Genomic DNA, 25,946 nt, shown 5'->3' on the forward strand with positions numbered 1-25,946 from the left:
CCAGAGGACTAACATAAAAGTAATTGAGAAACTTGTTGGATATAATGAATGGTAAGAATCACTTTTACATTATGAGAGTTTTGGATGAATTGAATGAAATGAACGAGGAAATGAATGTGGACAACATAGAAAAATTTGAGAAGTTGTATGTCTGTGGAGAAGGTTCAAGAGATGTGGGCCTCCCGAGTGTGTAAAACTCCTTCCCCGTTCATTGCAAGTAGGTAATTACAAGTAGGGTAATTACAAGTAGGGTAATTATAGACTTCGGTGCTTTGGACAGACAGGCAGGACTGAAGAAGACGGGCGACAGACAGACACCAGCAGAAAGCGAAACAGACGGCAGATGTCCAAGTGAACCATCAGACAGAAGGACAGGAAACAAGCTAAATCAGCACAGACAGGGAGAAATCGGCAGAGATCAGGTTGAATCTGCATACATCGCTTATATCGGGAGACAGGCGGGCGGAGGGATGCACAAGGGACTGGAACCAGATCAGCAGACAGCACAGGAGAGCATGAAACGAGAGGGCAGACCAACAGATACAGTGAGAGACAGCAGCAGATCAGACGAGTAGACACAAAGGACCAGCAAGGACAGGGTCACCTAGCAGACAGGCCAGACAGACGACAGGGTCAGCCAGACAGACAGACAGACAGCGGAGCCAACCAGACAGAGAGCAAAGCTAACTGTGCCTGTAACAAGCACGAGAGGCGTGTGTAGAGAGACAGGCTGCGAGGCCAATAGAATTAAGAAGGCTAAAAGACAGGGCAAGGCGGAGACACAGCAAGACCAACAGACTGAGCAAAGCAGAGAGACACAGTATGGCTGACAGACAGAACAAAGCAACAGACACATCAGGGCCAACAGACTGAGCAAAGCAGAGAGACACAGTATGGCTAACAGATAGAGCAAGGCAGAGACCCAGTATGGCCAACAGACCCATCCAGACCACAGGCCAGTGATCATATCCCCAGCAGGGTAAATAAAGCCAGCAGTCAACTGTAGCCTGATTGCTCCGCTTAGGAGCCAGTGCGTGCATCATGGTCGGTAACGCTAACACCACATTCAGAACCGTTTTTAAGTATAGAAAGAAAGATAGGGTCAGCTGTTGGGAACACCAGCAAGAGATGAACGTCCCTTCCTAAGTCTTACGCCTTGAGCATAACCCACGTCCCTTGGCCTGTATTCCTTATCCTGCTTCCCCCGTCCCCACACTCTGTGTCCTGTTGTATCACGTCCTGCCTCCCATGTCCCGCATCCTACGTCCGGTATCCTACATTCCACTATCCCATGCCCCACATCCCTCATCTCGCATCCTATATCTCACGTCCCGTGTCTCCCAAGTCTGTCTGGATATAGAGGGGGGGCGAGGTGGGAGGAGCGTGGGGGGATGGTGGGTGATCAATAACACGGTCGTGACGACAAACAACTCCCCCCACACACCCACCCACCCACCCCAACGCACCCATCGACTCCTTAAGGGTCAGGTCAGAGGACAGGCCACATAACCATCGTGTCTCAAGGGCTTTGCGCCGCCTTCACACCACCCACAAGGGTCGCACCATCGCCCCTTTCAAGGCTCGAGCGCTTGGGCTCACAGGGACATACCGTCGCTCTCGGGGAAAATATCCTAACCGTTGTGCTCAAAGGGGTCGTACCGTTTGACCCTTAAGGGTCGTTTTGTCACGGTCAAAGCGTTGCTTGAGGACTGTCCGGTACCACCCTCACCTGTGTGGAAAGGACCAACTGGTTCACTCCCGAAGACGGTATAGGCGGCGCCCGCTGGTGCATTCTGGGTTATGTAACGCCCGGTACAGCCAGGACTCACCTGGCAAATACATAATTAAAGTGGGAGGTATTTTTACCCCGAGGCTAAGCCGCAGGGCCTGTGGGAGTCCCCGGCTGCCACTGCTGCTACTGCTGCTGTTGCTGTTTGATATTCTTGGCCCCCGGGTCCTACCACGATCTTCGACCCCCTAGAGCACGACGGTACGATCCCTTGATCACGACGGTACGATTCCTTGATCACGACGGTACGATCCCTTATTCACGACCGTACGATTCCTTGATCACGACGGTACGATATCCTTGATCACGAACGGTACGATATCCTTGAACACGACCTTTCAATAGCCTGCGACTTTTGACCTCACCCTTAACCCCCTTCGGGACGACGGTGTGACTAGAGACGGTCAGCGTCTTGACCTGACCCTCGAGGGTCAGTTTAAAGGTCAGGCCGTCATAACTAAGGGTCGTACCGTCGTTGTCAAAGGGCTCTCCACTACCTGACCCAAAGCTTGTAGCCGACTGTACAGCAAGGCAACTACACATTAGCGGGTAGAGTAGGATGTGACAACCTCGCAAAATATTACTCACCTAAGACGTGGAGGAAGCGGGTTGTTTTTAGACACCTGGGAGTGGACGTGTCAGCGGGGGTTGAACCACGGGAGCTGAAGTAAGTCACACGGTGGTTGAGGTGGCTAAGGGGTTGTTGGACTCGTAGAGGAGTGTTTGGAAAGAGGTCAGCGTCTGTTAGGGGAAAGGTGGATGTGTTTGATGCTGTAGAATTCCTGGTGTTGTTTTATGGACGTGAGGCAGGGGTCCTAGTTGAAAAAAAAAAAATTGCTGGAGGGGTTGGATGTGTTGAAAATGAAATGTTTGAGGACAGCATATTGTGTGAGGAGGATTCATTCATTGTGAAATAAAAGGGTAAGAGAGAGTTTTGGATGTGTGTATGAGAGAATTAAAGAGGGTGTGCTGAAATGGTATGGAAATATGGAGAGGATGAGTGAGGAGAGATTGACTAGGGAAGGTAGACATGTCGGAAGTGGAGGGAGCAAAGAGAATGGGGGAAGCAAAGAGGAGGTGGAACAGAGGAATAAAAGAGGCTTTGGGGTCCCGAGACTTGAACATGCAGAAGGGTAAGACGCATACATGGGATAGAGCAAATTAGACCTGTGGTATACATGAGGCGACGTACTGTTAATGAGTTGAACCAAGGAATGTAAAGTGGTCAGAGGAAACCACGGAAGGGAAGGACTTTGGGGCTTGGCTGTGGATAGTGGATGTGAGAGAATAAAGCTACTTTTCGTTTGTTTGTTTGTTTTTCCTCGTACTACGCGAACAAGTAAGAGAAAAAAACCATTTTCAACGAAACATCTGGTTAGTGGATCGTCCATCCATACCTCCGCTGACCACCGCACCCGGCACGCGCACCACCGCCGAACGTTTCGGCACAAAATTTGTATAAGCTTTGTGTTTCCAGACGTCTTTAACCAGTTCAGTAATGAGGGCACTCGAGAAGCCGGAGTGGAAGAGTCTCGTAAGGTCGTGTGTATAGAAACCCCTTCCCTCCTCTGGTCACGTCAGCGCTTTCATCACGACCACCGCCACTACCACCACTCCGCTCCCTGACGGAACCCTTCACCCAATCTGGGATACGACGACTCCACTCATCGCACTTGAGGGTTTAAGTAGCCGTACTCGAGGGGTTAAGTACTCGTGTACTTCAGGGGGGTGGGGAGGGGTGGGTGGTTGTTAAGTAGGCCAAGGCTAGTTTTGTTCCTCTGGAACCACTTTGTCCTCACCATTTTATCCTCGTTTGATTTCCCTACAGAGGTTGGTTGGTATATACGTACTCCTAAAGCCGAGGAAGGGTTTGGGTTTATTGTGTTCTATGATTCGAAAGGTCGAGGGGCGCAGTAATTGGCATAAGAAAGAAAGGAATCGGACGCACGACCCTACAAACTACACACACACACACACACACACACACACACACACACACACGTACATACATGAACATACCCTAGCCTAAGCCTGGTACCCTGTTTATCAGCCAACTCTCAGAAGGGGATGAAGAGCTAGGTCAACTGTAGCCACTGATTGCCCCGCTTAGGAGCCCGTTCGTGCATCATGGTCGGCAACGCTAACACCACATTCAGAACTGTTTTTTAAATGTTATTAAGAAAGCTAGGGTCAGCTGTTGGAAACACCAAACTGAGGGGCAGGTCATGTGTAGACCCGTTCTAGGAATGTTGTCGACCTGAGAATGTTGAGGAAGGTGCAGCCAGGTAGGAGAGGATCTCTGTCACATTCATGGCGTCCGTGTTTGTATGACGTCTCCGTGGGCGCCGTCCGAGTTACGGGGATGGAGATACATATGGTCATTTTGTCTTCGAGAGAGGAGAGGAATTTGACGCAGTCTCATAGCATTGGTAAGACACTTTGTAGCCAATAAGGACGACGTAATTAAGTCTATATTGATATATATATTCTGAAAGCAAGCTGAGTGTATTATTCTCAAGATGGAAATTCAATTACACGCTTAAAAGATGAGGGCGATTTCATTTTTTTCCCCTACCTAGCGTATCTGTTTCAGTCTTTAGGGCCGCAGCGATACGCTTGCTACTACAGCGTATGACTGTATTCAAAGACATTGCTTTGTCAGGGGGGAAGCTCAAGTTGTGAGAACGTGTTGTAGTAGATATTAGTGCCTGTTGTAGCTTAGGAGTGTGGGCATCTTTGCGATGCTAGAATGTTTAGATCCACTCTCGTTTCATGGGATTTGATGTACGTCAGCAGCTTCGTCTCAGTTACGACCAGCGTCGATGTTACTTTATGGTACTCGTTCTGTCTGACGTATTGTACCGTGGTTTACCTGCTGGTGTGCGTGGTCAGTGTTACGGGCGTATCCCTCCCCCGCACCTCGCCAGTGGTTTACCTGCTGGTGTGCGTGGTCAGTGTTACGGTTGTACCACTCCCCCTCACCGTGCCAGTGGTTTACCTGCTGGTGTGCGTGGTCAGTGTTACGGTTGTACCTCCCCCGCACCGTGCCAGTGGTTTACCTGCTGGTATCCATATTTAGTGTTACGGTTGTACCCCTCTCCCGCACCTCACCAGTGGTTTACCTGCTGGTATCCATAGTCAGTGTTACGGTTGTGCCACTCTACCGCACCTCACCACTCCTTGATAGTGGCAGAATTGTCTTAAAACCCAATTTCATAGTCGAAGCACCCGAAATGTTTTCCCCCTTTGATCAGACTTTGGAAACCTAAAGTGAGTGTCACCGTTGATCAAGGCCTGGTGTAAGTTCTCCAGTCTGGAGGAGTCGGTAGTGAGGAGAGGGTGTGGTGTGAGGCCTGGCAAGGGGACGGTGAGTTGCAGCACAGCCAACATCAGCGCCTCCCCAGCCAAGGATACAGGAAACCTGTAGCAATAAACCAGGGGAACATTCCACGGAGCAGGACCACGATGGATTAGATATGATGATGGTGGTAATGAAACTACAGGATGGTGGGAAGGGTGCGTAATGGCCACACACGAGACACACACACACACACACACACACACACACATGCGCGCGCGCGCGCGTCAGTAGGGTGATGGTTAGCGTTGCAACACACTCATCGAACGGACGAGGGGGTTCGAGTCATTGAGAGGGCAGCCGGTCCCAATCGTCCATCCTCTCATTTTGGGGTCCGTTCGATGAATAGGGGGAACCTGGCAAGGATGATTATACATGTGCGTTTTAGCACCTTTTCAAATAGCCCCCCATCATCAGGGAGGAGGAAGGGCAAACGGGAAGAAAGGCACAGGGGCGTTTGGGGAAGAACAAAAGTTGTTTAGATGTTCTCGAGTTTAGGTGCAAGGAGGCCAAGGACCTCGACTTTCGATGTAAGGATGATAGCGGGAGGATATGATGGTGCTGGCGTGTTCTTTACGGGCAACACTTCGTCTGCGGTGAAGACCGAGACGTGTGGTGGACTGCATAGCCTGCAGGGGGGCGGGTAGGTCCCTGGCGAGACAATGGGACATGGGACGTAGCTCGGAGCGAGGTCGATACGACCATGGTCTTGGCTTTGGTTGATGGTGGGCCAGATCTGGTAGCAGCTCTTGAAGGTGTCGCGGTAGGCGACGTAGTCGGGAGAACTGTTAGCCAGTGTTTATAGAATCAGCATATTCGTCGACGCACATCATTTCGAGTAGAGGCGTCCGTCTGGACACCGATTTTTGAGGTGTTACGGTCTGATATCAAAGTTGACTTCCACAAGTGATGAGGCAGGGCAAGATGACAACATTTGAACAGAATCAGTTGCAGAATTCAGACATAGTGGTTCGTGTGTGCGTCTTGTGTTATTCGAGTTAATGGTTAGTGTGTGTTCTGTGTCATGTACGTTAGTGGGTAGTATGTCTCATGTAATTTACAGAGAAATGAATTCCTCTACTTCGTGCGAGAGTCATTAGATTCGTTGTGGGGTGAAATAAAATCTAATGTTCAATACAAGTGGTCATGCCTCACTTTCCCCCAACAAACATCACAGTGACCATTTCTTCACTTCTCCCAGGATATCATTTACCCCTAATATTATTCAGTGTTTCCAGCTCACTATGCCTCGCGGGGATGTGTAAACGTTTACATTAATTCTCAACTGTGTTCCAATATTGTGTGCTGCCTTTCATCGTCAGGTGGTTACAGAGGGGCAGTATGTGCCCCCGCTACAGGTACCTTCCCTTGACCGACGTGTCTCTCCGGCAGGTATGACCTGGGATCGGAAGACCTTCGGCTCCTGGAGCGGGAGATGCAGCGGCTGTTCCTTCTGGGATACCGCTGGTCTCACACCTACACCCAGTGCGTCCTCCAGACTCTGCTACACTCCATCCGTCGCAAGTAAGTACACCTTCGTCGCCTCCGGCTCGAATGTTGAACCGGCAGACGTAGTCGCATTCCGGGAATTCTTCTTCTCCTCTGGATTGATTCTCTTCTGTTTGCAATACTACGACTTGAGTAGGTTCTATAACTCCACTCGACGGGGGTTCGATTCTGAACCATTCCAGCGTAACAGTCCTCCCAGTCTGGTCTCAGAACTTTGACCCACTTTCCCTACGAAGTAGTGCTGGTTCTCTCTCTCTCTCTCTCTCTCTCTCTCTCTCTCTCTCTCTCTCTCTCTCTCTCTCTCTCTCTCTCTCTCTCTCTCTCTCTCTCTCTCTCTCTCTTCCCTAGATATTACTCAGGTTCTTGCCTCCGACAAGGGGCACTGTCAACCAGGATGAATGACATATTGATCACACAGCAACAAGTCCTGGCTTCGTTACTGTAAGTATAACTTAAAGGAATACCCTGTTCCCAACCGTACCGGATAATAGAGTCTTCTGAGTGCAGGAAAGAGGAAAGATGTACCATTACATCCACCCAAACTGGTTGTATCTTGTATTTAGGGAAGTTTGATGTAGATATCAAAAGGAATAAAAGCAGCCAGAGTCCATACTTGGCCCTTATTAGATGAAATGGTGTGATATACCGATAGGAACTTTGATAAAAAGAGAATTATTCAAAACTTATATGAAAGGGAAATATGTACAAAACATAATTAGATAAAGATCATATGCGTCTATATACTGAGGCAGTACTGTTGTATCTAATCAGTAGATCACATAGCTAGGTAACTCCGTTGATCTTGATGTTCATTTCAGCCAGTCATTGTTAATAAAGCGGTATAGACGAAATATACGAACAGAAAACGACACTCTTGTAGATTGCCGTAGCTACCCCTGCCATTTTCTTAGAACCCGTTGAACGCTCGTTTTCTCTAGTGAGTTTGGGAGAAAATGGCTACGGCTTGAGTATGGTTTCGTAAACACGATAATTCAGATTATTATAATCCAAAGGAAGTGTTAAGAGAAAAATGGTAGTTTATTTGTATAAGTATTTTACATTAAGATAATTACTAACTTACCTTGCGTGAGTTTATTAATTGATTTGTGGGGAAAGTAACCTCACAGGCCAATTGATTTGGTGCTAAAAACGACGAAGAATTTAGAGAACCACTCTCAGTAATTGGGATCTTACGCAAACCCTGTGAATCAAGGGAGGTTTTAATGATCGTTGGAAAGTGGGAGGATGAGATTTAACGACCTAAGTGAAAATATAACAACCTAATATAACATTCCAGGGTATTTGAGCCTCTCCGCCACCCACCACCCAGGCCTATTGATCCTCCCCACCACCCCAAACTATTGAGCCTCTCCAACACCCACCACCCAGGCCTATTGGAACCTCTCCACCACTCAGGCCTATTGAGCCTCTTCACAACCCACCACCCAGGCCTATTGAGCCTCTCCACCACCCACCACCCAGGCCTATTGGAACCTCTCCACCACTCAAGCCTATTGAGCCTCTTCACAACCCACCACCCAGGCCTATTGAGCCTCTCCACCACCCACCACCCAGGCCTATTGAGCCTCTCCACCACCCAGGCCTATTGATCCTCTCCACCACCTAAGCCTATTGAGCCTTTCCACCACCCACCACCTAGGCCTATTGAGCCTCTCCACCACCCAAGTCTACTGAGCCTATCCATCACACCACCAAGGCCTATTGAGCCTCTCCACCACCCCCTACCCAGGCCTATTGAGCCTTTCCACCACCCACCACCCAGGCCTATTTGAGCCTCTCCACCACCCTACACCCAGGTCTATTAAACCTCTCCACCACCCAGGCCTGTTGACCCTGTCCACCACCCACCACCCAGGCCTATCAACCCTCTCCACCATCCAGGCCTATCGAGCCTTTCCACCACGCAGGCCTAGTGAGCATCAGCGCCACCACATTAGGTGTAGGTTACTGTTGGCGTGTGCACTTGTTGCTTTGGCTGAGCCCCGCCTGTATACAGACAGCTTCCCGCCATGATGTCCTCCCCTCACAGTGTCCACCCGGTAGGTAAACGCCCTTAACCTGACTCATAAAAGCGCAGTCCACCGTCACCCTTCCCCGCCCGTCTCCTCCACGCGGTGTGTGCGGTGAGCGCTACCCCATACATACCCCGTGCCATCGAAGCACCCACGTCCACACCCCTGCTGGGCCGTCATGGATCATGGGAAGGTTTTTAGTCTATACCGCACACACACACACACACACACACACACACACACACACATCATGAGTCTTCCAGTCATCTATATCTCTTTGTCTTATCTTTGCCAGTGGCTTATCTTATCTTTGCCAATAGCTCTCCTCTCACGACTCATTCATGGCCACCAGGACACACAGGAGTTGGTGGAGCAGAAACAACAGCAGTGCGCTGTATCGTAGCAGACGACGTTACAACATTTACCAGTAGTGTTGCATTATAAGCGAGACCAATATAACACACCATTGTCATGGAACACCAGAAGAATACGGTGTAAGAACCAAGTCATTATCTACACCTGAGTTTTAAAAATAATGCATTTATTACTCAGACGTAAAACGCCGGAGGCTACACCGGTGAATGATAATAGAAACGAACTGTTGCCAAGTGTGGATATTAAAAGGAACCTTGCATGCTATACTGCCTGATGTTATTAAATAGCACTGACGTCTATAAATATAGCTTCTGTGATGCGGGAATCCTTCTCCTTCTCCCTTAGGCAGTTTCTCTTCGTTTTGAATACGTTCAGGTACTCGTGCCGTTCACCACCTTGTACTGCATTACTGAACGACCATTTTGAGGTTCAACGGTCGTAATGTTGAGAGAAGTGATATCTGTATCATCACCTCAACCTGGAGGACTTCCTCATGCAATACGTGTTTGCCTGTGACTGCTTCGTAATGATAATAATAATAACTGGGTAATTTTATATATATATATATATATATATATATATATATATATATATATATATATATATATATATATATATGTATGTATGTATCATTCATTTTCTGTTTCCCCTTTTAGAAAGGGGAATATTATTTAGTATTTTGCTTTGCCGCTGTCTCCCGCGTTAGCGAGGTAGCGCAAGGAAACAGACAAAAGAATGACCCAACCCACCCACACACACATGTATATACATACACGTCCGCACATGCAAATATATATACCTATACATCTCAATGTATACATATATATACACACACAGACATATGCATATATACACATGTACATAATTCATACTGTCTGCCTTTATTCATTCTTATCGCCACCTCGCCACACATGAAATAACAACCTCCTCCCCCCTCATGTGTGCGAGGTAGCGCTAGGAAAAGACAACAGAGGCCACATTCGTTCATACTCAGTCTCAGGCTCTCTCTCTCTCTCTCTCTCTCTCTCTCTCTCTATATATATATATATATATATATATATATATATATATATATATATATATATATATATATATATATATGTTTATTTATATACACACATATAAAGCGCTAACCGCCATTCGCTTATTAGCCTTTTATGTGGTTGTATCGCAACCCTGCCTGTATCAGGGAGGAGAGAGAGTGTGTGTATCATGCATGTCGTCAGCAGTGACTCGGAAAAAAAAAAGAATGTTTTAGTCAAGTCGCGCAACACTGGAGGCGCCACACCAGCCAGCGTGACGTGTGCAATGTTTACGTTTTTTCAATGCCGCTGCTAGAGTCGTCTGCAGATATTTTTTTGCTTCTTCTATGTTTTAGTCACGGCTTGAAGAGCATTTCCCTGGTGTGTATGACTTCTTGCGTATTCATATCTGTTATTTCTGTGTTTCAGCCTTGCATATTTACCATGTGTAATTGCTACAGTCCTTTTTTTGTGTGTTACCGAGAGAGAATTTTACATTTGTATTTCTTCGTCTCTCATCTATGCGTATACTATGTATATACTAGCCTAAGCCATGTACCCGTTTATCGACCAGCCCAGGGTCCAGGGTGCGATTGCAGCGCCCAAGGTTTAAATTCACGTGGGCCCATTTTAACTCATGATCAGTGTGTGTGTGTGTGGGGGGGGTGTTTCTCTGTGTGTGCGTGTGTGTGTGTCTGTGTGTGTGTGTGTGTGTGTGTGTGTGTAATTACCTCTGTATCATGTTCACAAGGCATTACCTGGACTCTTTAATGCTTGCCTCTATAAGAAAGAGCTTATGGAGATTGAATTTTCTTGTAAAGATGATAATTGATTACTAAGAATTCTCTTTTTTATTTTCTATTTCAAATTCGAAATGTCATATCTTTTGATACAAGAGGAAAATAACGAAAAGAACAACAAAAAAATATTTGGGGAATAGGTGTGTACGTAGATTATCCATGACAGAAAGTGTGAATTTGAAATGTATAAATGAAATTATTATAGTAAAAATGACAAATGTTCTGTGTGTACATGGCGTTCCACCAAACATAAATGACAACATCCCAGCGCACCACATCCCGAAGAGATATCTTCAGTATTATAGTTACCCCTAGAAATATAACCGTTTTCTGCAATGAATAAGAAACATCGTTTTCTATGATGGTCCCCCATTTCTTTCTCCCAAAGATAGCGCAGTGAACTGGGGGTCTTCGACGGCACTCTTGATAATACATATATAATTCACAGTTACGCTTCCTTACTATATCTGTCTTTCTTGGTCTTGCATAATACGGCATGAGTCAGTCGAACAGAGCAAGCCTGTGCGTTGAGCAGAGCTTTTCAAAATCAGGTAAAAGGACAACATACATAGTTTTATTTTAAGAATTTAAGAGTCTTTACTAAGAATCGTTGTTTCTAAGACGAAAACTGTTTAAAAGCTATTGTATCCCTTCACATGTTTGTCGGATGTATGTCTTCTCACTTTCCATATTTATTGGTGGTTTTAACATCTTAACATACCATCTAGTGTTCTGTAATGTTAACTGTATTCTCGTTCTTTGTAATTTCATGCTGTAATGAGAATTTTTTTTTTGTATCTCGATTTCTGTCAACAGACGTGTGGTTATTTTATAAGTCTCGGTAGAAATGACTGATCAAATGCTGGAACGTCTGAGAAACCATATTATGCCAATCATTAATATTCCTGGCCATTAATTTTACCGTTTCCGTTAGATTTTTACATAGAAGTTGTGTTTTGTTATTGAAGGTAAGGAGTTTAGTCACCTGTCTTGTCCTTATTGATTGATCAATTGGCAATTTGGGCTTTAAGCCAGGGTCGTTAAGGCCTTCAGCGTCATTTCTGTAACTTACTCGAAAAACTGAACACCTTCTCCATTCTTTAAGGATAATTCCAGTACCATACACGTTCCTCGCTGCAAATATGACCCTTGAATTAATGAGAGAAGGGGTCAGGCTGTGAAAATGAGTCAGAGATTCACATGGAGTCGTGCACCTGTATGTCTCAACACTGAAACAGAAATTTGGAAATTATTTGATTCGGGTTTGATATATATAGGTTATTTTAGGAACTTGATCGCCCCATGTCGCCATATTAGGTGCATGTATGTATGTTATGACAACACTGTTTCGTCGTCTTAATCGTACATCTGTGTCCGCTAGTACTAACGCTGGCCTCTCTACCTTCCCCCAGAATTGAGTTCGACATAAGCAGCTGCAATGGCGATCTGGACCAAGACCTGGAGGGGGCGTTGAGGGCCATAGAGGGAGAGGAACTGGTGAGTAAAGTAACAACCTGTGTGTGTGGAAGGATGGCTGGGCTAGGCAGAGAGAGAGAGAGAGAGAGAGAGAGAGAGAGAGAGAGAGAGAGAGAGAGAGAGAGAGAGGTAGTAGTAGTTGACTTGCGGACGATAGACTGAACAAAAAAAGAGATAAAGAAAGGAGAAACTTGAGGGATAGAAGCGTGATAGATAAGGTGCCAGGAGACAGCTGTTGTCCAGAGGTTACCAGCTGGGTGCGTGTTGTGTGTACCTACGTAGTTCTCATGATGGCTTGCTTACCTTGCCTGCCTCGCCCTGTTTACTTCAACCCTGGCAGGGGTCGATGCCTCCCAATCCACCCTCCTCCCGCTGGTGTAGAACTATAGCGTCATCGACCACTTGCTTGCTTCAGCCATGTAGGACGACCGTTTGATTCGCTCGTGTTGGTCGACCTCCACCTACAGCCGGGTAGAATGACCTTGCTTTACCCATATAGGACGACTACTTGCTACGGCCTTTTAGGACGACCGCTTCCCTTAACTGTAGTGGTTGATCGGTCCTTTTACCTCTGCATGACGACGGCTTATGCCTGACAACGACCGCCTCACACCTATTGCATGACGGCCTTCGTCTGTGTAGTTTTCTGTATTGATCATAAAGAGATAGTTACTCCCATCCTCACCTTCTCACCTCCTCGTATATGTAGAGTACGACCACCTCACCTAAGACGCGGTTCGTATCCCTCGCCAGTGTAGGACGACTGCCTCATCCTCAGAGGCACGTCCAGACTATGAGTTTTATCTGTAGGACGATCATTTCCCTCCATCAGTGTAGTAAGACCTTACATGTGTTCAGACGGGCACATTAATGTATGGTTACGACTACTTCCCCCTTCACCAGTATACGACTGCACCCTCATTTCAGTAGGACGACTATGTCTTAAAAATGGGAGGAACAGTCATCTCTTCCCACCACATCGACTCATGACGACCACTTTGGCGACCTGTTGTGGAGGACGACCATATACACCTCTGTAGACCGACCAGTCCCACGAACAGTTCTGTTGGGCGACCTAGAACCCCGACGATCATTCCTCCTGACAAACACACGTTCCTCCCACCTCCTTCGTCTACTTCCGTCCTTCCCAGCACTCGCTCCCTCCCTCCCTCCCTCAACACCAAGCCTCCAGCTAGGGAAGGGAGATGACGTGGGAAGCAGTGTTGGTGGGGTGTAGGCAGAGGCTACCTCGATCTTGTATGGTTACCGTGGCATCTCCACCAACATTGTAAACAGATGCCACACAGACCCTCCTCCTTCGCTGAGGTGGATGGTCATTAGCCAATGTTATAGCTGGTCACACCACTTGTGGCTCCGTCAAGCCATGCTTATAGATCAACCATTTCTATTTGGGTGCATAAATGACCATATTAACTAGCCATCATTACCGTGTCATGAGTATTGCCAGGTATTACTCATTTTACATGTTTACTGTTGCAGTTTATGCTTCATTTATGGTTGCAGCCCCAGATCATAATAAGTCATCATTTTCTGGCCTAATAGATGACCACTCATCACTTCCCAGCCATGGTGATGACGGCTCCCTTTTTCCCCTCCGTATTGGAGTCTTTTTTTTTTTTCATGTGTTTAAGAACTAGTACTCATCACCCTCGCCATGTTGAGACCCAGTCATCATCACCTTAACCACGATGAGTCGAGTCATCATCACCCTGTCCATGTTAACAACCAGCCCATCATTCCCTTAAGTCTTGAGATTCAACATTACCTTGTGTTGAATACCAGTCATCATCCTAATTGTGTTAAGAATCGGTCATCGTATAACATTACCTTATTCATGTTGAATACTAGTCATCATCACCCTAATTGTGTTAAGAATAGGTCATCGTAGCCATACCTAAACCCAGACATGACTCGGCCATTGAACTGTGCCTTATCCATTGCCCTGAGCTCAGCCCTGCACAGAACCAGCCTTGTGTGTCCCTCTGAAGTTCCATGTGAATGAGCTGGTCATTTCCTCTTGACTCTCGTCATGAGAGGGTGGAGGAGATTATCCAAACGCCCATATATAGCCAGTCATTTCACCTTAGCTCCGTCATGACGTGTTGCGGGAGAAGCCCCTTTTAAGCTTGGTGTATGACTTCCCGTAGGAGCAGGTGGACCCCCGCGACCTGGCCATCGTCCGGTTCACGCCCTCGGCTACCGACCCCCACTCCGACTACGCCGACGAGGTCTACTTCCCGCCCATCAAGGACCCGCTCCTGGACGACCACTCCGGCGAGCAGGACGACTCCGACCTCGACCACCAGGTGAGTGGAGTCGTTCTCAGCACAGGGATGGCGATGTCGCTTGGTGTGGATACATGCCTACCAGGTGGATACACTAGGTGGACACGCACTAGGTGGATACACACTCACCAGGTGAACACATCAGGTGAATACACACTCACCAGGTGGATGCACGCTCGCTAAGTAAGATGCACACTAGGTGGACACATACTTTACAGGGCGGGTACACACTAGATAGATACATACTTAACGAGTGGATGCACACCGACTACATATTTTCAGAGATTTAATGTAGAATAATAGAAATACATTACTTTTCGGTGACTGTAATTTCTTGAGCACAATAGTACGACCTGAAGTACGATCTCTTGAGCACGACGATACGACCCTTGAGCGCGATGGTACGATCCTTGAGCGCGATGGTACGACCCTTGAGCGCGATGGTGCGACCCTTGAGCGCGATGGTAAAGTTCTTCAGTTATGATGACCTGACCTCTCACCTCACCCTTCAGGATACGAGCACAGGTCTCGTCATCCTACCTATCGTCGTACCGTCGTGGTCAAGGGTCGTTCCGCCATACTGGAGGGTCGCGCGACATAGGGAAACACTCGAGCTCATGTTGTGTCGTTCCTCGTCCAGGAGACGGAGACGAGCGAGTCCGGTGAGGGTGTGAGAGCGGGCGTCGGTAGCAGCAGCAGCAGCAGCGGCGGCGGCGGGGACGACCACGGCACCTCTCCACAACGTCCCCAGGACAACAAACCCCTGCCACTCCCCGCCAACCCCCCTGGACCACCTCCCAACCTCTCCAACCCCCCACCACCGCCACCACCGCCCGCCCAACATCAACCTCCACTCGCCGCCGCCAGGGCCCTCAACTTCATCAATTACTACGGTATGTCATTACCTGTTTGTACTAAACTACTATGGTTTGTAATTACCTATTTGTAATTATTTGCACTTGACAGGGAGGGAGTTTTATACTCGTGTGTGTGTGGGGGGGAAGTGTTGTTTGATATTATGTACAGGGAGTTGGATACATCTCTACTATATTCCCATCCAATGAACTATATGGAAAATTGCCTTAAAATGTTTGAGTCGCCGCTACACACAAGGCCCAACCATGGAAGAAAACGGAGGGCATCTGTCCGGCTGCAACGGCTACAAAAAAAAAGAGGAAGGAAAATGGTAATTTTGTGTTGAAAGATAATGTAGGATGCACCTCCCTCGACATTAAGGAAGTAAATTGGCGTTTTTGTGTATATTCTGCGGTCAGCAGTAGCAGCCATCTTGAGTGACCGAGTTCCACTCTGAACATGTGCTGTCGTAGGCCCTGGCGTGAGTGCAGGGCAGACCAGGTGTGAAGGTGAGGTGCTCCAGCTGTGTAAGCGAGGTGGGTCCCAGTGTCAAGGTGAGGCGAGCCATCCATGAAGATATGGTGGTCCAGTTGTGAAGGTCTGGTAGCCTAGGTGTGAATACGAATAAAGAAAATTTTGCAGTAAGACGTTTTAGACATAGACGAGAAGGTATTTTGAAGTGTGATAGAAAGTTCAGGTGTACCAGCGAGTCCAGAGGACATGCATGATGAAGAGGAGTGAGTGAAGGTGTGCAAGTATAGAGACAGACACACAGACAGATACCCATAAGTGGGGCCAGACGGTCGTGCATTTTCATTACTCTTGAGAATCCAGGAGGAGTGATCATCCGTTTTCCTTATGCCCGCCTTTTAAAGTTGATCAAGGTGTGTGTGTGTGTGTGTGTGTGTGTGTGTGTGTGTGTGTGTGTGTGTGTGTGTGTTTTAAAGGGGGTTTCCTTGCAGGTGAATACCAGTCACGATGGGGCGTGTGGGAAGCCTTGGGCGTCTCGGTATCTGGGCCAGGTATTGACTTCCAGCCATAATACTCACGGCAGCAGGTGGCCTCTCTCACCCATATCAGTCTTGATCTCTCCTCCTGTAATATCCTTTTCAGAGGCTCTGAGGCTTGTGGGATGGAGAGTAAGGACACTGGTGGGAGAGCAGAGGAAAGGGTGAAGCTCTAAGGGGAAGATGGAATGGTATAAAACGGAGGAGGGAAAGAGTATGAAAGGGTAAAGTATTGGGCGAGTCGAAGAACAGAGAATGAACAGTGTAAAGAGAGAGAGAGAGGAAAGATTAGAAGAGGATTCAAGCGGTCAGGGAAGGAGGGAGAAAAGAACTAGGGATGAGGCTGAGGCTGTACTGGTTTTCTCTGTAACCTAATCCTGTACTAGTAACCTGTTTCATCTTGTCCTTAATTTTCCCCGGTTACAGAAACATCAGATATGCCCCCCCCCCCCCCCCTTCTTGTGTTCTACCGCCATCTGTACCTCTTCGTTCCGCCTCCCTCGCTTCCCATTTTCTCTCTCCACTCATCCTCTGCTGCCTTCATTATGCCCTCCTTGAGGAGGCACCGCTAACACTCCATTCCCTCTTCATCCTTCGCTCGACCATTGTTTTCCCTCTAACCTTTACTGGCACTCCAGCCTCGCTTCCTCTTCAGTCATTCTCTCCACTGTTACTCTCGCCTCCTCATACTTTGCCCTCTTAGACTTTCATTATCACGTTGTTCTAAGTCCCACCTCAGCCTTGCAGTAATTAGAATTCAACAGTGTTGGACACACAAGCTTTGCGTCCAAAGCTGCCTCCTTTATTTCTTAAGCTGGTACCATTAAGTCTCATCGCTGCCGCCACACGTTCGTCCCCCTCCTCATCGGCCCTTCTTCGCGTATCTACGAATTAACTTGTATTGAGAATAAGCGTTCGTCATGACCATTCCTCCCTGAGCACACTAGTCCACCAGACACTTCATCATTCTTACCTAGTACTCTCGTGTGTCTTTAAGACTTAGCGTAGACACGATCGCCCAAAGGACAGAAAAAAAAAAGTTATTTTCGTAAAGAGAAGTATGCAAGAATAGAACTTAAGAAATAACGGATAAGTTATTACTTAAAAGGTATAAAAGTAACTTACTTAAAGGCTAAGTACCCAGGGAGGCAGCGGCCGCCCCGTTAGTTTCACCAGAGGAGGAGTACCTGGGAAGGACGGAGAACAGAAGACCTGATGGTCTGTGAAGAGGTTCAGCTGCCGGAGACCAGGAATAGTATCCTGCATTCCGACCCAACGTATATGGAGAGGGGATGGGAGAGCAAAAGGCTCCTCCCCACGCACACACAAGGCTGCTGTTGCTGCAGCCACGGCCTTGTGTGTGACCCCTATTAGTTGCGATGCTGCGATAGTGAGCAGTACATCCTTATCACACACCACCTGCTCAAGCCTGGCATCGCTCACAACACCTGCTCTCATCAGTGTTCTACGTCCCTAACAAACTATTTTTCGCCAACGACACACACACACACACACACAAGTAATTTTCATAAGTTATCAATCTCTTAAATGCTTTGGTTTTTTTCTCATTCCAAGTAATTTATATAAGGTATCGGTCTCTTGACTGCTTTGGGTTTTTTTTTTTCTCTCGTTCCAAGTAGTTTATATAAGTTATCGGTCTCTTAACTGCCCTGGGTTTCGCCTCTTAGTCCAAGTAGTTTATATAAGTTTTCGGTCTCTTAACTGCTCTGGGTTTACCCTCTTAGTCCAAGTAGTTTATATAAGTTATCGGTCGCTTAACTGCTCTGGTTTTCTATATAACCTGACCCGTAGCACCTCCATACATCACTGTAAAGACGAGTACTCCATCACTCCGGGTTATGCTACGCTGTACTCTTGATTTGCATCCATTCAGCAGAGCTGTCAGTACGCCTTCAATATTTCTCCTTGAAAGACTCGACAAGAAAAGTTACTTTCAAGCTGGCAAAAGCCTTGGGGCAAAGTGGCCAAGTGAATATATTCCAGGTAAACATCCTCAGAGTTGCGTAGCCCTACTTGAAAATGGAGAGCTTTTAACACTTAATTTGCCTGTAAGTTTAGAGGACTTTGGGGATAGTTACCACTACATGCACTGTGTAATGACAGAAAAGGGTTGCCTCACCATTGCCAGGTACTGTGTTAGTATGGGAGAGGGTTAATTTCGCTCACGTAGCTTCGGAAACTGTTTAAGGATCTATATGAATTGATGATGATAATTCATGGAGGATTTGATCTCTTCTTCCATAGGTTTAGGTTGATCATAAAGCTGTTGTAAATGGCATCGCAAAAGCTTCAATGGAAAAGATCCTATCCTCAGTCCAAAAAGATAGGGCTTAGTAATGCAGTAGTAACACAGAGCTTTTAGTTGTTGTTGGCATCGAGTGCTTTAAGATTCGCAAGACTAACGTTAGTTCAGCTGTCGGTGGCAGCCTTCTTGTAGGAAGAGACAGTGGGAGATCTCTGAAGACACAGACGTGTCCTCCTACCACTTGTGTTGCTTCACCAGGAAGAAAAAAAAAGTGAATTAAGAGGGTACTGCTGGTTTGCTACTGCCTTGTGTGTGTTACGGTTGTTAAACTATATGAACTCTTCTTTTTTTTTCTGTTGTTTAGCTCGTGTACTTCTAAAGGTTAAGAATGTATCTGCTTTACTGTGTTGTTGATGTAATTGCTGATTACCTTGCAGTGATTTGTTAAGAATGTTTCCCTAAAGTCTTTTTAGGAATTGACCTCTCAAAAAAACTAAGTGTTCTCTGCAATTGGTAATATATATATATATAATTTCATTAGCTGGAGGTTGTAAAATCAGTTAGTGTTGTTGGGTACTTCCCATGTGTTAAGCTTGTTCTGTAATTCACATTTCTATGTGTATATCCCAACAGATCTCAAGTAAGTTAGTTACATTTATATATGAAGGTGGTTCCCAATTATCATTCAGGATGACGGGTTGAATGATGCCAGTGGCCATGGCCTTTAAAAAAAAGAGTGGGTAATTGGTATCTGGTAATTGGTGTATGATATGATTTTGAAGGAGGCAGTGTGAGCCGAGTTTGTGAGGAGTCTGCCCTCATACACTTCCTCCGGCAGGAAACAACAATGGTTATGATAATGATGTGGAAGACGATGATGAAGATGTGTACCAGTCATCCTACCACTACCAGACGCCCCTCAACCCTGTGTTCCGCAAGCGGAGGATGGAGCCACCACGCCTGCAGGACATTCCGCAGGACATCTTCGATCCCCAGAGACTCTCGTTGTTGCAGATCAAGAACCTTCCTGAGCTCCTGGATGACCTAAGGTGAGGAGAGGTCAATCAGTGAGTGGTGGTGGCGAGGGATCACATCGTGATGTGGGACATTCTAAAGGTGGTGGATTAAGGGATCAAGAGATGGGATTAAGTCTTAGGGATGGTTACGAGAGACGTTAACAGGTGTTGGGTGAGTAGAGTCATCAACTCACTGTGGGAAGGTAGTGTAAGGGGGGAAGGGGTTTTAGAAGTCAGTGTGGTGCAGTGTTTCTTCCAACTTCTACCAAGTCGAGAAACACTTAGAATAACATGTCATGTTTTCTAGAACACATTTTTTTGCTCTTCGTCTTTCTTTTTTTCTTTTCTTAGCTTTATAAGCAGTTTTGTGGCAACCATGAGCCAAGCTCAAGTAAAAGAGCTCTGGTTACAGATGATGAACTGCTGGACTTCCACAAATATTTTCTTAGTCATTACGGAATTTTGCGGAACCTTAAAAGATGGTCGTGGAACCCTTAGGTTTATGGGGAACGCCTTTAAAAAAAGAGAAAAAAACTAATCTAAGTGCGATTGGCAGATGGAGAGCATTAGTCTCCTCGAGGACCTTATGGCTTTAAACGAATCCATCATTCATCTTCTCCTGCATGGAGTGCTGTGCTTGAAGCTATAGAAACCGCATAGAAGGATCCCTGGGGGTTGTATGATAGTCTGGCATACACATCTGCATTGTGACCACTTCTTGATACGATTTCAGTCTCCGTTGCTGATAGCTGCTGTGTAAGGACTACTAATGTAACAATGGATGTCGTAGAGTTAGATATAGAATTAGTACATTTTCTACAAATTGTCATTAAACTGTTAGCATGGAAGTATGCGAGGACCTTAGGGATCAGATATGCTAATCTTGTCCTTAGGGTATGTGAACTTCCCATGACGCTAACACTCGTTCTTTGTCGTTCTCAGGAAGCAAGAGGCGGGCCCCATGGGTCGCTATAAGGCCAGCGAGGCCGTGCTGTTCCCTGAACGTTATCTGAAGGAGGGTGAGGACGAGGAAGAGGAAGAGGACGAGGGTGTGTTTGCAGAAGAGCCCACAAGGCCCATGTATACCGAAGGTGGCCTCCAGTTCATCCCTGAGTTGGAGGACGAGGTGAAGAAGAAGAATCATATTTCGTTTCGTATATTTTGATATATTTCGTTTCATGTTTTGATCTATTTCATTTCATATGTTTTGATTCACGGTAGCACAGGATGCATGTGTTCGGATGTGTATTGTGTACACGTAAGATAATTCAGGGTTACTGTTTCACTGAGATGTGGGTTGAGTTAAGGATTGAATGATTGAGTTATGGGTGTCACGTAAGGTGTGAGGATATGATCTGTCCCTCTAGATGCAATGGCCCATTTTCTATTACTTTGCAGGACAGATCATCCGGTAGCACACACACACAAGGATATATATATATATATGAATATGTGTGTGTGTGTGTGTGTGTGTTATCGGAATTCCCCTGGTTTCATACTACGTGCAGATAGACCGAAACTGTGGTTACCTCTGCTTTAAGAAGCATAAAACATAGCTAATTCATCAGTCCTGGTATGCATTCAAAGCCTAACATGTAAAGGAGACCAGAATAGATTAGAATCTTATTTCGATCACGTTTACGAGCCTATAATGTTAATAGTGAGTGGAGTTTAACACTGTTAACGTCAATAGAGAATTACTTACGTATATTCGGATCGTCTTCTTTAGCGACCTGAACAGATTTCAGGGTAGTTAGAACAGCAAACATTTCACTTTAGTGGATGGATCCTGATTCTTCCCTTTCTCGATATAGGAACCATCAATGTATGGTATGATAACAGTGTTTCTGGCTGCTTCAGTTGTTCGATGTAGGGATTCATGTGTAAGTTGCGATGGTGTTCCTTTGATAGCGAGGTCAGTGTACCTCAGGGACTCGTGTTCCATCCAGTCACAGCCTCGACTCTGGTCATGACTTGAGGTATGACACCGGGGAGGGGAAGGGGAGAGGAAGGAAGCCATGATATCAAAAGGAGTGATATCCTGTAGGACAAGGTAGTGGTGGGTGGTGCTTACCGCTTTATCACATGATAAAGTTCATGAACATCTTAACCCTCTTATTTCAATAGCAGTTTTAGGACTCTGTTTAAACAGATGTTTGTTTCCATTTGAGGAAAAAAGTGTAGAAGGCTTTAGTGTATGTATAGGTATAGAGTTATCTAACTATATGGTACAAAGATTGATTTTTGGTAATAAAAGCCCAAATTTCTTTTGGTACATCCGAGAGTGATTCTCATGGCTTTATATTGCATTTTCTTGTCCATTCTTCCTAACCTTTCGTCAGGTACTAAAACGAAGAGCGTTACAGCATTATCATTTAAAGAACATGTATACGCAAAATACATAGTTTCAGCTGTTAGGACGTTAGCTCCATAATGTGAACAGGGATAACCAACAGTGTTGAATCTTTAGGGCCATTCTCTGCATTGACAACCGAGTTGAATGGAAAATAGTTCCCATAGAAGTAGTAGTTCTTTTCCAAGATAACAAAACCACCTTACATACCCAGTGTGTGTGTGTGTGTGTGTGTGTGTGATCCATTATATTCTGTTAAACACTCCTTATAACTCGACCTGTTTTTGGGGAGGGCAAAGACAGTGCGATATTGAGAGTTTTGTGGTTTCCTTGAGAAATATGATCAGTCTCTGCTTTTCACAAGAGCCTGAGACATGGTTCAGCAACTCGCTTCAGTTGTCAGTACAGTCGTCATTTTTTTTTTTTGGTGTGAGTTACCAAGTTCCCACTGTTTGATAGTAATGGCGTCTTATCCTTCCTCCTGCAGAAAGGTTTACTGGATTCCTTACCAAGAGAGGCATCAGACTGGTCAGATGTGCCGGAAGATCCACGTGTTGTACTCGGGGGCCTGCAGAACTCCCTCGAAGACCTCTATAACATGCCCGGGGTATATGAGAACTTGAGGATACCCTCTACTAACTTCGGCAGAGACCGCGAGGATATGAGGAACCTCCCAGACAGCCTGAGGAACATGGCTTGGGCTTCTCGCCAGTACGTTCCTCAGGAAGTATACCTCCCCGACACCATGGGACAGGAGAACTCTATCGACCGCTTCCTCATGCAGAGCGAACCGCCCTTTGCCTCTAACGTCAGGGATTTACCTCTAGATCGCCTGCTGCTTGAAGAATCTGCAAACCAATTGCCTCGTAGTTCTCCAAGATTATCGGCACTGGAAGAAATGTGAGTAGTGATTACGGGGGCGCAAAACTCTGCTCAGACCTCACCTTTCCACTAGTTTAGGTAGACCTCGCCTTTCCACTAGGCTTGGAAGCCTTTATCTTGTATAATTTTTTTCGGGTATTGTTGATTAAGAATACAGGTATCCACTGCCAGTAGATCGGTCGCTTGCCAAGATATACAAGCCCCAGCCGCGTTCCCTGTTATCATCACTCGTAGGATGTGGTTGTCAAATGTATCTCGTAGCATCAGAAAACATTGTAGTTATCTGTAGTGACACCTGCTCATCCCGGATGGATCTTGACTGAAAAAAGAAACGTTATCATAAAAGACATCGGCCAGAGTACCAGTTCCATAGGAAATACAGGATTCGTGCATAGAATACACTGAACAAAAAAGTTCTTTCATCGTGTAAAGATTAATTTTCTCTCTCCTGTTTTTTTTCTTGCATTTTGCGTTGCGCACACTCGAACCATACAATGTCTTTCAAAGGCTGATGAGCATTATCTCAAGTTTTTATATTTGTTTCTCGTTTATTTTTCTCCACCATAATGTCTTTCTTTTTTTTTCACATACACGGTGCTTAGGCAACCGTCGTTCAGTTCACACGTTTGTTATATTTACCTATTATATTTTTTTTTTCAAGGAAGTGATGACTGCTTCAATTTGTTGAAAAACCAGGCCAATTTGCCGAATTCTATGACACATGGGCATCGCCCTTGGGTCTTCAGACACTGAGATCCGTATAGCCTCTTGTTAGCCAGAAGTGTTAAGAAGTATACCATTATGTTGCCCCTTTTTTTTTTAAGATACCTGAATAGATATAAGTATACAGATAGGTAGAAAAATCCATGGAGTTCCTAAATATCTCTAGTGGAGGAGTGATTGTCTTCATGTTTCAAAACGCTGATGTTTTGTTGTGATAATGGGTTTTGCATCAATATGTAAATAAAATAAAGAAGGTAATGGTGAGGAAATAAAAGTGAATGTAAGGGGGAAAGTAAAGATGATTTTTATTGTGCAAGTTGATTCACCATCTTTCAATATCGGAGGGACTGCAGGCTTAGTGCATTAGCTCTCTGCATTGTCCTTGTCAATCCATTTCCTTTATATATATCCAGGGCAACCCTAGATGGATTGTAAACAATGTGATAATCATGTGTGTCATATAGTGTGTGTGTGTGTTGTGTGGCGTCATCCCGTCAGTGTGAATCACATCCATGTTTCTTGTAGGTCTGAGCCAGAGATGGACAGCCTCAGGGAGTATGAAGAGAACTTCCAGGACTATGACCTACGAGATGATTATGGTAACTATGACCAGTATGATGAGGTACATTTGGGCGAAGACCAACTCTTACCTTTACCCCAGAAGTTTGTTAAAAAGGATGAAGAGTCTGCTGGTAAGTCTGAATGTGTAACAGAAGGAAAGACTGAATCAAAAAAAAAAGATTTAAAAGCGAAGGAAAGAATTAAACTGGCCAGGTTATTATCCTCCTCCTCCTCCTCCTCCTTTCAGTACAAGATTGCATTGACTTATATGTTTTCAATATTTCTTTTATCACTTTACCCATATTCTCTCGCCATTCGGTCAGTGTCTAAATTTTATGCTTTCTGTCTTTGCTTACTGAAGGCTGCTGGACCATGATGATCCGGGTGCTGAACTACCCCCCAAAAAGAACTGATCACCATGCGTTGTCCAACTTTGCCCTGGACAGTTCAGTACTTGCCCTGGAAAAGGAATTATGAAAAGCCTCTCTTCTTGCAAAAGGGGTCTTGTGGGGAAAGAAGGCGGCTCCATGTACCCAGACAGTGGTGCACAACCATATCATGAACTGACTGGTGAAGACCTGAGGGTCTGTGTCATAGACTATTTTTTGGCAGTGACAAGGCAAATACTTCATCTACACTGAGGAGGTCTCCTCCTGGACACAGACCAGAATGAGTCGCTAACTTTAATTTCTCGAGCGTACAGAAAAGTTAATACCTGAGGTGGCGATCATTTTGCTCCCTGAATGCCTCGCTGAAAAGAGCATAAACTTGCTGAAAACAGCATAAAGCCTTTGGAATACTGTCCTAGAGTTGACGGTCTCCTCCGATGAAACAGGCGAGTCGTGTGCCACATACTTACTCGCAGGGGCTGTCCACACCTAATTTATTACATTAGTGTCTGGGGCGTTAGCCTTAAGGCCTCGCTACAGCCTGTTGTTCCGGCCGGCAAGTGAGTTATGAGACGAATTGCAAGTGTTCCCTCCCCACCCGCTATCTCTCCTCCTCCTCCTCCATACTCGCACTCAGCCCACTTATAGACAGTGGAGCATCCTTTACACTGACTCAAATACATGAATAATTCTACCCTCACTTTCATGGTTTAAAGAGAACAAAGACCCTTGCTGGACAGCCCAGACTTAGTTCTTTTGAGTGAGTGATCCTATGGTTGAGGGAGCTGACTTTAAAAGTTGACCAGATGTTCGTGCAAACGTCCCCCTGAGATCGATCATGTTCCAGCCAGCACGCCTTTCCTTCTGCTCTTAGCACATCCTTTTTAACATACTGAATATCCTCTTGTCAATACTGAACACCAAATCTGGCTGTTCGAAACGTATCTCCTTCGCTGTGCCCTGAACTAAATTATCATTAGTTTGGTATCGTTGTAATACATCATTGATATCTTGGTTTATTGTTCTATATATATATACATCCATCATTTTCCTTATCAGTGAGTGCTATCTTGACTCAACTAGTTCTTATCAGCAGATTATCATTATCCATGAGTTATCAAAAGACATTATCTTGTATTTATGCATTAGAGGTAAAGTGTCCACATAACTAGAATAGTGTAGTTCCATTGACCTAACTTGTTAGATCCCAGTGTTGTTACAACCTT

The 25,946-nt window shown here is 45.8% G+C and overlaps 1 protein-coding gene across 10 annotated transcripts in view; it reads left to right on the plus strand.

Moving 5' to 3' along the window:
* The window catches only part of IA-2 (tyrosine phosphatase IA-2), a 351,905-nt gene that overhangs the window by 158,938 nt on the left and 167,021 nt on the right, over window positions 1-25,946 (plus strand). For 8 of the 10 annotated variants that reach the window (XM_071690103.1, XM_071690109.1, XM_071690105.1 and 5 more), the window contains 8 exons: window positions 6,540-6,671; window positions 12,299-12,383; window positions 14,531-14,689; window positions 15,309-15,561; window positions 19,635-19,845; window positions 20,755-20,938; window positions 22,653-23,065; window positions 24,296-24,462. In XM_071690103.1, the coding sequence (XP_071546204.1) occupies window positions 6,540-6,671; window positions 12,299-12,383; window positions 14,531-14,689; window positions 15,309-15,561; window positions 19,635-19,845; window positions 20,755-20,938; window positions 22,653-23,065; window positions 24,296-24,462 (1,604 nt within the window). The remainder of the gene's footprint in view (window positions 1-6,539; window positions 6,672-12,298; window positions 12,384-14,530; window positions 14,690-15,308; window positions 15,562-19,634; window positions 19,846-20,754; window positions 20,939-22,652; window positions 23,066-24,295; window positions 24,463-25,946) is intronic. The other 2 variants (XM_071690106.1, XM_071690111.1) reach the window with 2 other exon arrangements.

The sequence above is a fragment of the Panulirus ornatus genome, chromosome 48 (genome assembly GCF_036320965.1).
Source record: "Panulirus ornatus isolate Po-2019 chromosome 48, ASM3632096v1, whole genome shotgun sequence".
Classification (NCBI taxonomy): domain Eukaryota; kingdom Metazoa; phylum Arthropoda; class Malacostraca; order Decapoda; family Palinuridae; genus Panulirus; species Panulirus ornatus.